At 36.7% G+C, this 13,287-nt stretch overlaps 1 protein-coding gene across 1 annotated transcript in view; it reads right to left on the reverse strand.

The window, feature by feature from the left end:
- GAREM1 (GRB2 associated regulator of MAPK1 subtype 1) overlaps positions 1–13,287 on the reverse strand; it is a 74,644-nt gene that overhangs the window by 42,269 nt on the left and 19,088 nt on the right. Inside the window, 1 exon segment of the mRNA XM_026670387.2 lies at positions 6,783–6,923. Within this exon segment, the coding sequence (XP_026526172.2) occupies positions 6,783–6,923 (141 nt within the window).

The raw sequence follows: 13,287 nt of genomic DNA on the forward strand, positions 1-13,287 counted from the left end.
TCTGGTCAGAAGCTTACTGAAAACCAAGGCATCACACAGAACTAAGCATTACGTGAAAGCAATAGGCAGGCCCTGCATTTTACATCAATGGTACCTTAGTCTTAGTCTGCATAGACAGCCCATAGTAAGTGTATTGAAGTAGTCAATCCTTTAATAAGGGTCAGAGGTACTTCCACCAGGACCTCCACATCCAGGAAGGGCTCACGGAATCTGGGAGAAGAACTTTAGCACTTCTGTTGGTACAGTATTGCATGCACATCTCCTGGCATCCAGTAAGACAACTTCCAAGCAACTTACTCTCAAAATGAGAGTGGGATTTTCTTAAACAACACCACTGGAAATCAATCTCCTTAAACAATAATGGATTCTAAATCCTCCATTGTCAATAAACAATGATATTCCAAAACCAATCCTGCACTGAGGTCTAAGAACTCAGGTTGGTATTCTGCCATACAGCAAGATGCCACACGATCCCACCTTAGACCTACAACCCAATTTCTTATACAGGCATTCATAGCCTATCACCTCTAGAGAAGGGCCTTTAGTCAACATACGATAAATTGTGGTCCCTTGCCTTCTGGCTTTTCCTATCTTGGAACTGCTTTTGTTTTGGGATAGAAAAGCTGGAAGAGCAAATCACTGATTGGCCACATTCATCCAACATATTTCAGTAATAATACCAGGTGCCATCTATGTTCAAGACATGAATAAATGAAGTTTGTGAATATAATTATAAATTGTGTTGTTTATCAGGAACAGGCCAGGATTCACAGTTTCCAGTAATCTGGCCACTCAATCACAAGATTTAGGCAATTGAATAGAAGAGGAAATCAACCTCTTTTTTTTTTTTTTACTTGGACCAGCCAGTCCATTGTTTTCCACCACAACTTCCTTGACCATCATAACTTGATTTCACTGAATTTTCAACTCTTCTTCACCAGCCCTTCCAAATGTTTTTCCCAACACCCATTTTTGGGGAATAGGACCATTGAAGACCCTCTGCCTCCTTCTTCTCAACCTCTCACACTATCTCCATCATTCCATGGACGGGAAATCAAGCAACTAGCCCACCACTTCCTATCTCTCACCCACCTCAAGTTTATATCCCATGACACGAATTTTTAATTGCATTGTTGAACTTTCCAACAATTCTATGGTGACCCTCTCACACAGGGTTCTACTATCACTAAAGACCTCAATCTGAAATCAGCTTCCTTGTTCTCTCACTCTAGAAAGAGTTCTCCCAGTCATTCCTTGCCTTTCATTCAGGCCAGCAAGTCTTGAAGTAGCTCTATTCAGGCACACCTTTCCAGGGGACCCAATGTTAATTTATGGCATAAGCCCCATTCAGTTGTTCACATTTGAGGTAGGCGCTATGGCAGACTTTCATCAATTGCTGGTAGTCCAGATTTAGCAGTTTGATCTTTTCCACCACCACATGCTACATTTGCTTTTATGCAGCTCTTCAGAGGATAGAGCTCTTTGGGGGGTGGGAGGGTGTGTCTATCCCCTTTATATCAACCACTGTCTCAGTTTCTCTAGTTTGCTGCTGTAACAACCAGTCTTCAAATTTTGCCTTCTAATACAATTTCTCCCGATGGTAAATCCAATCTCATGTCTTTCTCTTTCTCCAGCCACTTCCTTCCTGCCATGAAACTTAAACCACCTTACTCTTCCTTCCCACACAATTTCTCCACCTGTAATCTGTAACCTTCTACTCTCTCACAACAATCTCCAGGGAGGAATAGGAAAAAAAAGCCTTGTCTATTGAACTACATAAATGTGGAACATACATACTGGGAAACCGGTTTCCTGGCTATTCTGGGCTATTCAAGCTATAATTGATTTTACTGACATACAGCAGCAATTATTTTTTATTGTCTGTGCTGTGAATAGAAATTCTAAGACATGATCTTTTGGGGGGGAGTTGCTGAAATTTTTGCCTTTTATTAACTAGTGGGAATACAATATTTTTATTGAAAGATAGTAGAAAAAGGGGGTTGCAATTTGAAGGTGTTTGTCTTTAAGAACAAATATATATATATATACATATATACATATATACATATATACATATATACATATATACATATATACATATACACATACACACATACATATATATATATATATATATATATATATATATATATATATATATATATATATATATATATATATATATATATATATATATATTCATTCTGAGGTTCTCATGGTATTTGTATGTGGATCTTTGGTTATTCGGGTTTTCTCCTGCGTAAGATTGGAAGTATCTGAGCAGCGTTTGATGAAGTCTCATTCATCATCTTCAGGCTTCTGTCTTCAGCTCTGTGCTTCTCAGAGTGAGAATATAATACTGAATATAATACTGAGAAGCACAGAGCTGAAGACAGAAGCCTGAAGATGATGAATGAGACTTCATCGAAACGCTGCCTAGATACTCCAATCTTACGCAGGAGAAAACCCGAATAACCAAAGATACACACACACACACACTATATATATATATATATATATATATATATATATATATATATATATATATATATATATATATATATATATATATATATATATATATACACACACACACACACACACACACACACACATATATATATATATATATATATATATTCAGCTTTGTTCGGGTATTTTCCCATGTCATTGTAGTTGTGCTTTTACAATGTGTACTACAATGACGTGGGAAAATACCCGAACAAAGCTGAATACCATACATATAGATACCCAATCTCATCTGCCATCATCAGGCTTCTGTAGAAGCCTGATGATGGCAGATGAGATTCTGCTGAAACATTGCTACAACTTTAAAAGCACAACTACAATGACGTGGGAAAATACCCGAACAAAGCTGAATACCATACATGTAAGTACCCGCGAAAACTTAAGAATATATGTATGTATGTATGTATGTATGTATGTATGTAGTAGTAAATAAAGTCTGCTCCAGAAATTAAAGAAAATTTGTGGGAGGACAGAGCAATAGATCTGTCTTGAAAAGGAACCTGTTGAGCACTGGATTCCTGAAGTTTGCTAGAAAGAAAAGATCAGGATGAACTTTAAGTAATGTAACGAGTACAGCAATGGTATGCAATTTACTATCACTTAACAATTTTTTGCAATCCCAGGTATACCTTTGTCTATGGCTGTTGGAAAGTGTAACAAAATATCCTTCCATTTTGAAATGAGAAAAACTTAAAATTGTGTCATAAACCCTAAAACAGACTTAAAGTAATTTTAAAAAAGAAAGAAAATCCAGGTTTATTCCATAAACACAATAAAATTTTATAGACTGCCTCCACCCCATCTGCATTATCAACATAGTCACCCTACAAAGATTAAACACAATCAAAGTACACTGGAAGAGGCTCCCTACCCAATACTTGTTTACAAGAGAACCAACCAATAAATATATGTCTTCTGCTGACACCTTTTCCACAGTTCACATGGAAAACTAATAAAAAAAGGATATCATGTCCTTAGATAAACATTTTAAATGCAATGTAGCTGGATCTTAACCATTTTTACAATGACTTCTGATCACTGTGCAACATTTTTTTTCAAAAATTTTACTTCCTGAAAAACTTTTAATGATCAAACTGAATCACTTATAATTTCAGAATGATTACTTTATGTAGGAATCTTGAGAAAAACAAAATTAAATTTTAATGATTATAATGTATTTAATTGCATAATGTTTCTAACATGAAGCAGGAGCTCAATGAGGCTGAAAGTGTTTTGCTGCTGATTTTTGTTTGTGCTCGGTGTCTGATCCATTTCATTGCAGGGTCCAACAAGAGAGTGTCAACACTGAGGGATTCCATTTTCCATGACACCATTTTCCACTGTGGCAACGTCCTGGTGAAAACTTTCACCATGTCCATCGCTGGCTACACCTAGATTTTTGGGAAAGGAGGCTAAGTCTGAATGCAGAAAATGAATATTCAGTGACATATTGCACATGGTCTTGTGTGCTGTAAGAAGTTTGTCAACCAGCTGAATGTAGTTTGGTGCTCTGTAGTTGCCTAGAAAATTCTCAGACATTCTTGAATGCTTTCCAGGCATTTTTTTCTGGCCTCACTATCTTCAACCTACTTGTCATTGATGATGTATCTGATCTGTGGACCAACAAAAATATCTTCCTTAATACTGGCATCAGTTATTCTTGGAAACATCTGTCTCAAATAACAAGAATCTTCCTTTGCTCACCACCTTCACAAAATTTTTCATCAATCCAAGTTTTATGTGAAGTGGAGGCAAAAATATCTTTCTCAACAAATATTTCATGTGCCATGTTTTTTGGTACTGGAACCAAATTCTTTTTCATATAATGCAACCCTCTTGCATGGCTGTCTCATTCTCATATGTAACAACAGTGCTTGGTATATCTGAGCTGCATTCCAAGCAGTAGAGCCACTACTTTTAGATCTCCACAGATATTGGAGATCTTGATGTACTGGATGTGCTTCAAGAACAGCTCCATGTTTTAATGTTTCTTTTATATGTACAGCCTATTGCCAAAAGCTACTGAAAGGGTTCATTGCCACTTGTAAAAACAGATTTCTATAAAATGGTACATGATAGGCTAAATTTAAGTTTATGTCTATGTTTAATAGCCCCAAATCTGCAAGATATACCCAAAAGTGTTCAGGAAACAAAATTTTTGTTGTACATTGCAATAGCTTTGCATAAGACACATACTATTTTTCTTCAGCAGTCAATGAAACTTTATTAGATAAATCACACCTCTTAACAGAAGCATATCAAATATTTCTGCTGTAGAGATAAACTACAGTATTTCTATATATCTTATTTTGCTGAAATTGTTGTCATGGTTTCTTTTAGGGGTAGTCTTTTTTTTTTTTTTTTTTAAACAAGTTTTATTAAAAGTTTCAACAACAAACAAATCATTACATATTAAATCTTTCCCTGTCTTTCTACAATAATTTCCCCAATATTCTCATAAAACACAAACAAACACAAACAAACATAAAAAAAAATCTTTTAGTAAAGTACCTTGGCCCCAGTTACCTCTCTTTGCATGGGCTAAAATAATAGCACATATCACTCTTCACATTTCTATCTTATTTAATCCATCTTAATTAAATCATTAAATTTGTATCTTTTGCCCATTCATTTATCCCTCTATCTCTTCTTATAATAAAAAAATTTCTCCTGAAATCACTAATCAGAGTATGATGCCTTTCTATCCTCCCCTAAGTTAGTAAAATTAACATTCAGCATAACAAATACCCAATTTGGTTCTGCTTGGTACATTCTATCCACCAAAAATGTTTAAATACATTGTATCCTCCTTTCCTTCGATATTTTATTACATTTTAAAATCAATCATTATTAAAAACTTCAACATTTTAATTTCTTATTAAATCTTAAACCATTCTAATTTACTATTTCAAATATAAATGTTACAATACCATCTTCTGTACCTTAGCAGAATCTTTCTTACAGAAAATTATATTTCATCCTTTGTCTCTGAAAAAATCCCTCTTCTCCCATCCAATTTTAAAGCTTTGAGGCTTTTCTCCGCCTTTCCCCTTTCTTTCTTCCCCCACCAAATCTTCCTACCCCCTTCTTCTTCTAACCTCTGCCTTGCTGGGATCCCTTCTCTGTTGTGTTCCCTTTTTCTCTTGTTTGTTATCATTATATTTACTTTGCATCATATTTTTCTCTTTCTCAAATGTTTTTTAGATCTTAAGTCCTTCATTTTCCTTGCTCTCTTCCTTCCTTCTTCCTTAGATAAGTTTTGGGATTCAATGAAGATGGCGTCTTCGTCTCTTCCTTGTTGTTCTTCTTCCGTTTCCATCTGTTCCATTGTCTGTTGGTAATTGACCAGCGCCATTTCTAGAAATAGAAAAGCTTTTTCCATGCCATCTTTGCAGGCTGCTTTTGTTTGCTCATATTCATCCCTCAGGTCTTCAAAAGGAAAGCCATTATAAATAAATCTTTTCTTTTCTTTATTCCTCTTTCTTCTTACACCAACCAAATATTCCGAGAGAAAGGCAAAACAATCCCAAAATCCACAATCCTCAATAAATCCAAGCAAGCCAAAATTCCCCCTTCCTCTTCCAGGGGTGGTATCAAACAAATAAAAAAAAGAATCCAAGTCTATATTTTAAAGCCTTATTAAGATTGTATTTCTGTCCTCAAGTCTTCAAGGCATCTCCTCCAACAAGATCCAAATTTATATATTTTCTTTATCCTCTCCCTTCCGGCTTAATTCCGTCGGGAGGGAGAGTAAACTTTCCCTTCAGCACCTCAAAATAGCCGCTTTTTTTCTCTTGTGGAAGAAATCATCAGAAAACCATCTTTTCCAGGAATTAAATTAGATAAATCTCAAAGCCCTGGGTCGACCAAGAAGAACTTTCACTTTCAATAACTTTCTCTTCTTCCTCCTGCGCATACTTGCCCGGCTGTCAACTTCTTTGTGGCGGCCATTGCGGACCGCCGCTGCACTGCCCTGGTAACAGGGGTTCTGCCGCCAGGGAGGGGTCTGCAACACCCCAAACCCTTCCTCCGGATCCCCTTACCTTCAGCTACCCTGCAGGGCAGCCTTGCTCCGCACCCGTCCGGGTCGGAGCCCCAAAACGGCTAGCGCGGCAGGGATCGCGCAGCTTCGCGAATCCCTACCGCTCGCGAAGCCGACAAACCGGAAACCCCAGGGGTAGTCTTTTTGTAGCTGATAAACCGAGTGGTTAACTATTCAGTTTTCTGAAGTCCACAACTGAAGCTACACTTACCGGCATAATGCACTGGAATTTCTATCTTCGGCCCTATGACGTAATGGCCCTCCTCTAGACTATGAGCTGTAATAGTTGTCCACTGTCGGCATGAATGAATCAATAGGTAATCACTCTCTCGAAGACCTTCTATAGGTTCCCCTACAAAAAGAGAGTAAAGTTTAAGTCATGTTCGATTAATGATTAAAGTACATTAATCTTCAACTATAATCCTTTACGTTGTATACTGTAGTAACTAAAATTTGAGCCCACAGTTTTAATCTAATCTAATTGCTGCAATACATTTATTACAAGGACACTTCCTGTCAACTCTGCCCTGCAATCTGCAATATTAGGCAAAGTTGAATACTCTTTGAGCTGTTATAAGGATTAGAAGATATTTCTCATCACCATTTCAATTAGGAGATGGACAGTATTTTTTCATCTAACAACTGTTTTGAGGCCAAAGGATTAGGGGTGTCATCAAAGTGGCTCGGGCAATATTTGCAGAACTGCAAATCCTTTTAGAAATGTTTTTGGGGGAGGGGGAATTAAGGATTAAACTTCTGGAGACTTAAGGCATGTAGTGCACTGCATAAACTACCCCCAAAATGTGAAAAATTGTCCAATGTGAGCAGTGTGTGTATGAGTGGATTTTTAGGAGACATCAGGATGCCATAACCATTTTGCCTTTTGAAGTCACTTCAAATCTCTGGAATTGTGGCTAAGCTGTTGGACTGGGAAGATCTAAATTTCTTCAGAGACCATGGACATGGAATGTTGGATCCCTTGAGACACCCCATCTCTTTTGTTTTTTGCAACTCTCTAGGCTCTCTTTATCTACACTGGCTGAAAATGAGAAACATGATTTTCTCCCTATTGAGGAAATTGTACAAATGTAGTAGAGTTTCTAAACTAGACTTAAAATTTAAAATCTTAACCAGACTTAAAACTAGACTTGAAATAACTTAAAAAACAAAGCAAATCCTCAGATCCTCAAAAAATATTGATGGAAAGGAACAATAGCAGGGCCCATGCTCCTCTTCTTTCCCAAAAATATTAAATAAGCCTCAGCCCACAAAAAGATGCTATCTGTATATGATTGGGTGGATAAGTATCTCAATCCAATAATCTCACTAAGTGTTTTGGAAATAAAATTAGGAAAAACCCACACTGAGCTTTCAGGGGAATGATGAGACATTAATTAATGTCACAACAGCAGTTAGATTAGCATGATTTATGTATGTCTTCAGTTTCTACTGAAATCCCTCAACTTTTCTAGCAAAGAAGAGGATGGAAAACAGGACCAAGGAAGCATCGAGCCAAGGTAAATTTTAACAATTCTTCTGTCACTATAGAGTGTATTGTACTAAGTAACTATTTTTACGGAAGTGTAGATTGTGACATAATATTTTTTAATAAATGGGGGTCTTTTTCCCCAGAAAAATTCTCTCTATTTCTGTGTGAAAACATATACTGTGTTTCACCAACTCAGGAAACTACAAAGAACCATGCAAGCCTTTTCCTTAAAGTACGGCATTCAAAGAAACCCTCATCGTTACATCATGTTTTTCATATGTATTAAAATATAAATATTAAAGATCAATATTATATATAATATAAAAAGAGGGCTTTAAAATACACTGTAAATCAGCTAGCAGAACCTAGTTTCATTTGGAAAATAGCATTTTTTTAATCCAATTTGATCCTATACAAACCAATTAGTTAATTTAATGTGACTTAAATGAGTTTTTACTACCTTGGGCTTATAAATAGCAATAGCAATAGAACTTAGACTTATATACTGTTTCATATTGCTTTACCACTAAGTGGCTTACAGAGTCAGCATATTGCCCCCAACAATTTTGGGTCCTCATTTTAACCACCTCAGAAGGATGGAAGGATGGAAGCCCGAATCACCCTTGAGTCTGGTAGGATTTGAACTGCCAAAGTGCAGGCAGCTGAAAGTCAGCAGAAGTAGCGTGCAGTACTGCACTCTAACCACTGTGCCACCGAGGCTTTAAAACTCATGAAACTAGGCTTACGGAGTGATCCCCATATCATCAGAAGCAAACATACCTATCACAGTTCCCAACCTCCTAAGCATCTATTTTAGATAGAATAGGTATATATTAGCATTGCCCATGAAAATTCATCGCTATTCTTCTTAAAGATTCTTCAACACTAAAATGATTTCAATCATTTTTACTTTATTTTAGAGAAAATTATATTTTCCCAACTTAAAAATTATCCATCACAAATTCCTGTTTTGTGATTCAAGCAGATATTTTTTGGTTGTGCAACACCAACAACCACTATGTTACTGCTTGTACTGCAATATAATTCAGCTGTTTCTCCATCTGTTTGTAATCCCTCTTATGTGGGAACCAGGTCACTGCAGACTATGTTCATGGCAAACCTATTTGACTTGTACCTCCTTCCAATTCACTGTTGTTGGGTGGCAAAATTATGTGTGGTTTCAAGTTGATTACCTGCCTACATATATTTTTACACCTCCTGGTAAAGAGAAGTTCACAAATTAATGTAAGTCTATACTTTATTATACAGTATTTCTATCATTTTCTAACTTTTTTTTTTTTTTTTTTTTGAAGGAAAAATCATATCACTCTAACCAGAAGATCCAAGCTGATGCTTCATCATGGAGGTTTTACTTAACTAGAATATGCTCTATTGAGATAAAGGGAATTCTATCTGGTACAGAGAGAGGATCTGGATTACCCCCCAATAAGGAGCACCAGCATCAAAGGATGAAACCTAAGCAGTCCACCCCATCTACAAGTCAGAAAGAGAAGTCTTCTTGAAAGAAGAGCCAAACCTCCGCTATTGGTTGGGATGCATCCATACACATGAAGCTTGCTGGGACTTAAGAGACCATGTTATTAAACTCTTTAAGTCAGGCTTGCAGGCTGCTAAAATAATATCTGAAACTAACTCTTCAATCGTTTAATCCCATGATCTTGCTGTTTTGACCATGCTCATATTACAATAAATCTTGAGCTTAACTTCCCTGAAGAATCTAAGTCTTTGTTGAAGTTTGTTTGTTCCAGAGCCTTCCAAACAGAACTGGGTTTGACTGTCAGACAAACAACAGTTTCTATGTTGTGAAGGGAGGGAGTTGTTCATTATGATTCATCCACAAATTGCAAACAAAATATCCAGTTTAGTGGCTATAGCAAGGTTCTGTGGGTTTGCAATTAGGATTCACATGTATAGCTGAGTTTCCTATCAACCGCAGTTTCCCATGTCACCAATTCAACAAACATAATCAATTTTCCAAATTAGTAAATGGAGGGGGCATTGTGAAGGCTTTTTCTCAATATTTTATGAGTTATAACCCTGATAGCAGTAAGAAAATATGTTTACAAATATTTGAAATTTGGTTTGTAGATAGATGTGACCAAAACGTAACAGTTTGAAAATATTCCATTTTCAGGTGATGAGACAGATGAAAGGCAAATGTTGTTCTTTGGATTATTTGTGTAAAAATTCAAAGGTAAGCTCAATTAAACTCTTAAAAATAAAAGTAGAAATATTTTGCAAACCATGAAATTATTATTTGAGGGCCTGTTCAGTATGACATTCTATATAATTACAGGTTTGGAAAAGATTTGATTTTTCATATATGCTTGACTAAGTACAAATTCTGTACGAAGGCTACTATCTTTAAAAAAAAAAAAAAAATGCTGGCAGCTGCCTCTTGTACCGTGGCTTTCTCTATCAAGAAATGGTAACAGATAGTTTATTGTTCTTCTTTGACCAAGAAGGCATCTATTGCATCCCACTTCTAAATAAAAAAGCTAAGCATATTTTCTTAGGAAGAATTTGAAGAGGACATGGTGGAAGGAAGAGAACTGACTCAGCTTATAGCATTCACTAATGCCAATTAAATGCAGCCAAATTCTTCCTTCCTTCTTTCCTTCCTTTGCCTATCCTAGTGAAACACATAACAAATACTCCTACTTGATTTATTCATCGTCTTAACCAGAGGTGGTATATTCAGCAGGTTTTGACCAGTTCTGGAGAACCGGTAGTGGAAATTTTGAGTAGTTCAGAGAACCGGCAAATACCACCTCTGACTGGAGATTTTACAGTACCCTTCCCCTGCCACGCCCATCAAGCCATGCCCACAGAACCGGTAGTAAAAAAAATTGAATCCCAGCACTGGTCATAAAGTAATTTCTTTTCTGTCAGCATTTCTTCAGTTTCTTGTCACCACATAGACTCCTTTTCCTGATTCTCTGTTTGTGGTTCCACAGCCACCACCAACTTTTAGAGCGTCTCTTTTCTGACAGAAATCATGGAGTTTATCCTAAATTAACTTTTAAACAAGTCATTAAATCTCAAACCACACAAGATAACTGTGCGTCTGTTACATCAATGAGCAACCAGCTCATAAACAGAAAGTGAACATAAGTCTTTCATCAAGCACTGTAGATCTGGGATGAGTATCATCCTATTATTATTTTTTTGCTACTACCGAAGGGTGATAAATCCATACTTCTGTAGTGATACATTCCACATTTTTGGTGTGTACAGATGGTCCTCATTTAATGGCCATTCATTCATTCAGCAAGTATTCAAAGTTACAATGGTGCTGAAGTAATGATACTTACAACTGGTCCTTAACGTTCTCCACCCTCATAGCCATTTGATTGTGATCTGAGCCCTTGGCAACCAGCTCACATTTATGATGGTTGATGCATCCTGGGGTCACATGATTTCCTATTGAAACTTTCCCTGACAGCTTCCCACAAGCAAAGTCAATGGGAAGCCAGCAGGAAAGGTTGTGATTTGTTTTGGTAAGTCACTTCCCCCTCACCCCAACCCCCCACCCCACTTGGCAACAGCTACTGCTGACCATGCTGGTCTCTTGCTGTGCCTTGCAGGCCGCCCTTGTTCATGCCTTACCTGCCAGCTTGCAAGACACCTGGGAGTGATATAATGGCTTGCAATCATTGCTTAAGAACATCAGTAAGGAGTACTGGATCGTTGTCCCTAAGCAATGTGGTCACATGAGGTTGTCCTGTATGATCACATTGCTTATCATCAGAAATTCCATCTCAATTACCACAGTTAAATGAAGACTATAATAATAGTACCTTTTACTATGTACACATTACTACCAGTAGTAAATATTTACTATGTAAATAGTACCTTTATTCTTAAACTGTAATAATCTTGTAATACCTTTTAATAGTTTTACCAACAGATAATATTTTAGTATGTTGTGCAATTACGGGGGGTGGGGGATGGAAAGACTATGGCAACGTTAGTTTCTAATGCAAGTTAATCTGATCCCAGGTGCTGTTACCTACTTATAAGCTGTTTTAAATGCACCCACTTAGCCAAACATATCTTTGCTAAGTGGGTGTATTTAAAGATCTACCTACTACTCATCAATACTATAGGATTACAATTGCCATGATTACAGCCAGCAGGATATTTGGAAGGGCATGATAAACCAGCCACTCTCCAATCATACTGAATTACAAATCATCTTCCCTCCGAAATTGCTTTAAGACACGATAGGAAAATTGATGGGATTCCTAAATATGCAGAAGTCTCTTCTCTTGGACACAGCAGATTAGGAACAATATCACTTGAATTCCTACATACCTGAAATGCTAAGTTAAAAATGTATTGGTTGTGAGAATCATAGGAGCAGCATAAACCTGCAGTTTTTGTCGCATTTTATTTTGTATTACTTCATCATGTTTTAGGGGACTATAGAGCAAAAGTGTAACAAAGTCTCTGATTGCAGAGAAGAACCTTCAGTTTAAGTTGAGAGAATCAGTTATTTCCAATTTCATTTGATCAATTAGAGCAGCGGTATTCCCGAATTTCTGACTGAAATACTCTTCCTCAGGCAAAGGTTCAGCTGAAAGACAAATACATACTTGTCTGCAAAGCATTATTGAATTTACATCATTTCAATAAATAATTTATATTTTTAAGGGCAATTTGTCATTTAGGTAAAATGTCTAATCATCTGCAAATTTCAAAAGCATACAGAATTAAATGACTACAGTTAGAATAATTTAAATTGACAAAAATGCCACTTAATTTGTCAATTCTGTAAACTGTCAATTATGCTTTTAACTCCGGTGTTGCTACCACTGTACAGAAAGGTAAAGATATCTCCAAGTCCTGGTAACCAGATGAATATAATACTGGCCACAGTATGGAAGCCGTATCTTACAGCCGTTTCCTTTTCCAAGATGTTTTTCAACTTTCCAGTCTGGCCCAACTCCCTGCTATTTCCTGGTGGTTTCCCTAGAAAGCAATATTTTTGATCAACCCTAATTAGTTTTTAAATTTAGACAAAGTTGGCCAGGTTCTGTACCTGCTTATAAGCTTAAACTTACAAATAAGTTAGACTGAAACAAACCAACTGTTATATTGCCTTTGTCCTCAGAAGATTATCGTTCTTAGTTTTTGAGTATGGAGGGTGTGTGTGTGTGTAAATGATGTTATCATTTCTGTTTTTTGCCTTAGTATCCACCAG

The sequence above is a fragment of the Notechis scutatus genome, chromosome 3 (genome assembly GCF_049901735.1).
Source record: "Notechis scutatus isolate UNSWTSFEM ecotype Mainland chromosome 3, rNotScu1.2, whole genome shotgun sequence".
NCBI classification, from domain to species: domain Eukaryota; kingdom Metazoa; phylum Chordata; class Lepidosauria; order Squamata; family Elapidae; genus Notechis; species Notechis scutatus.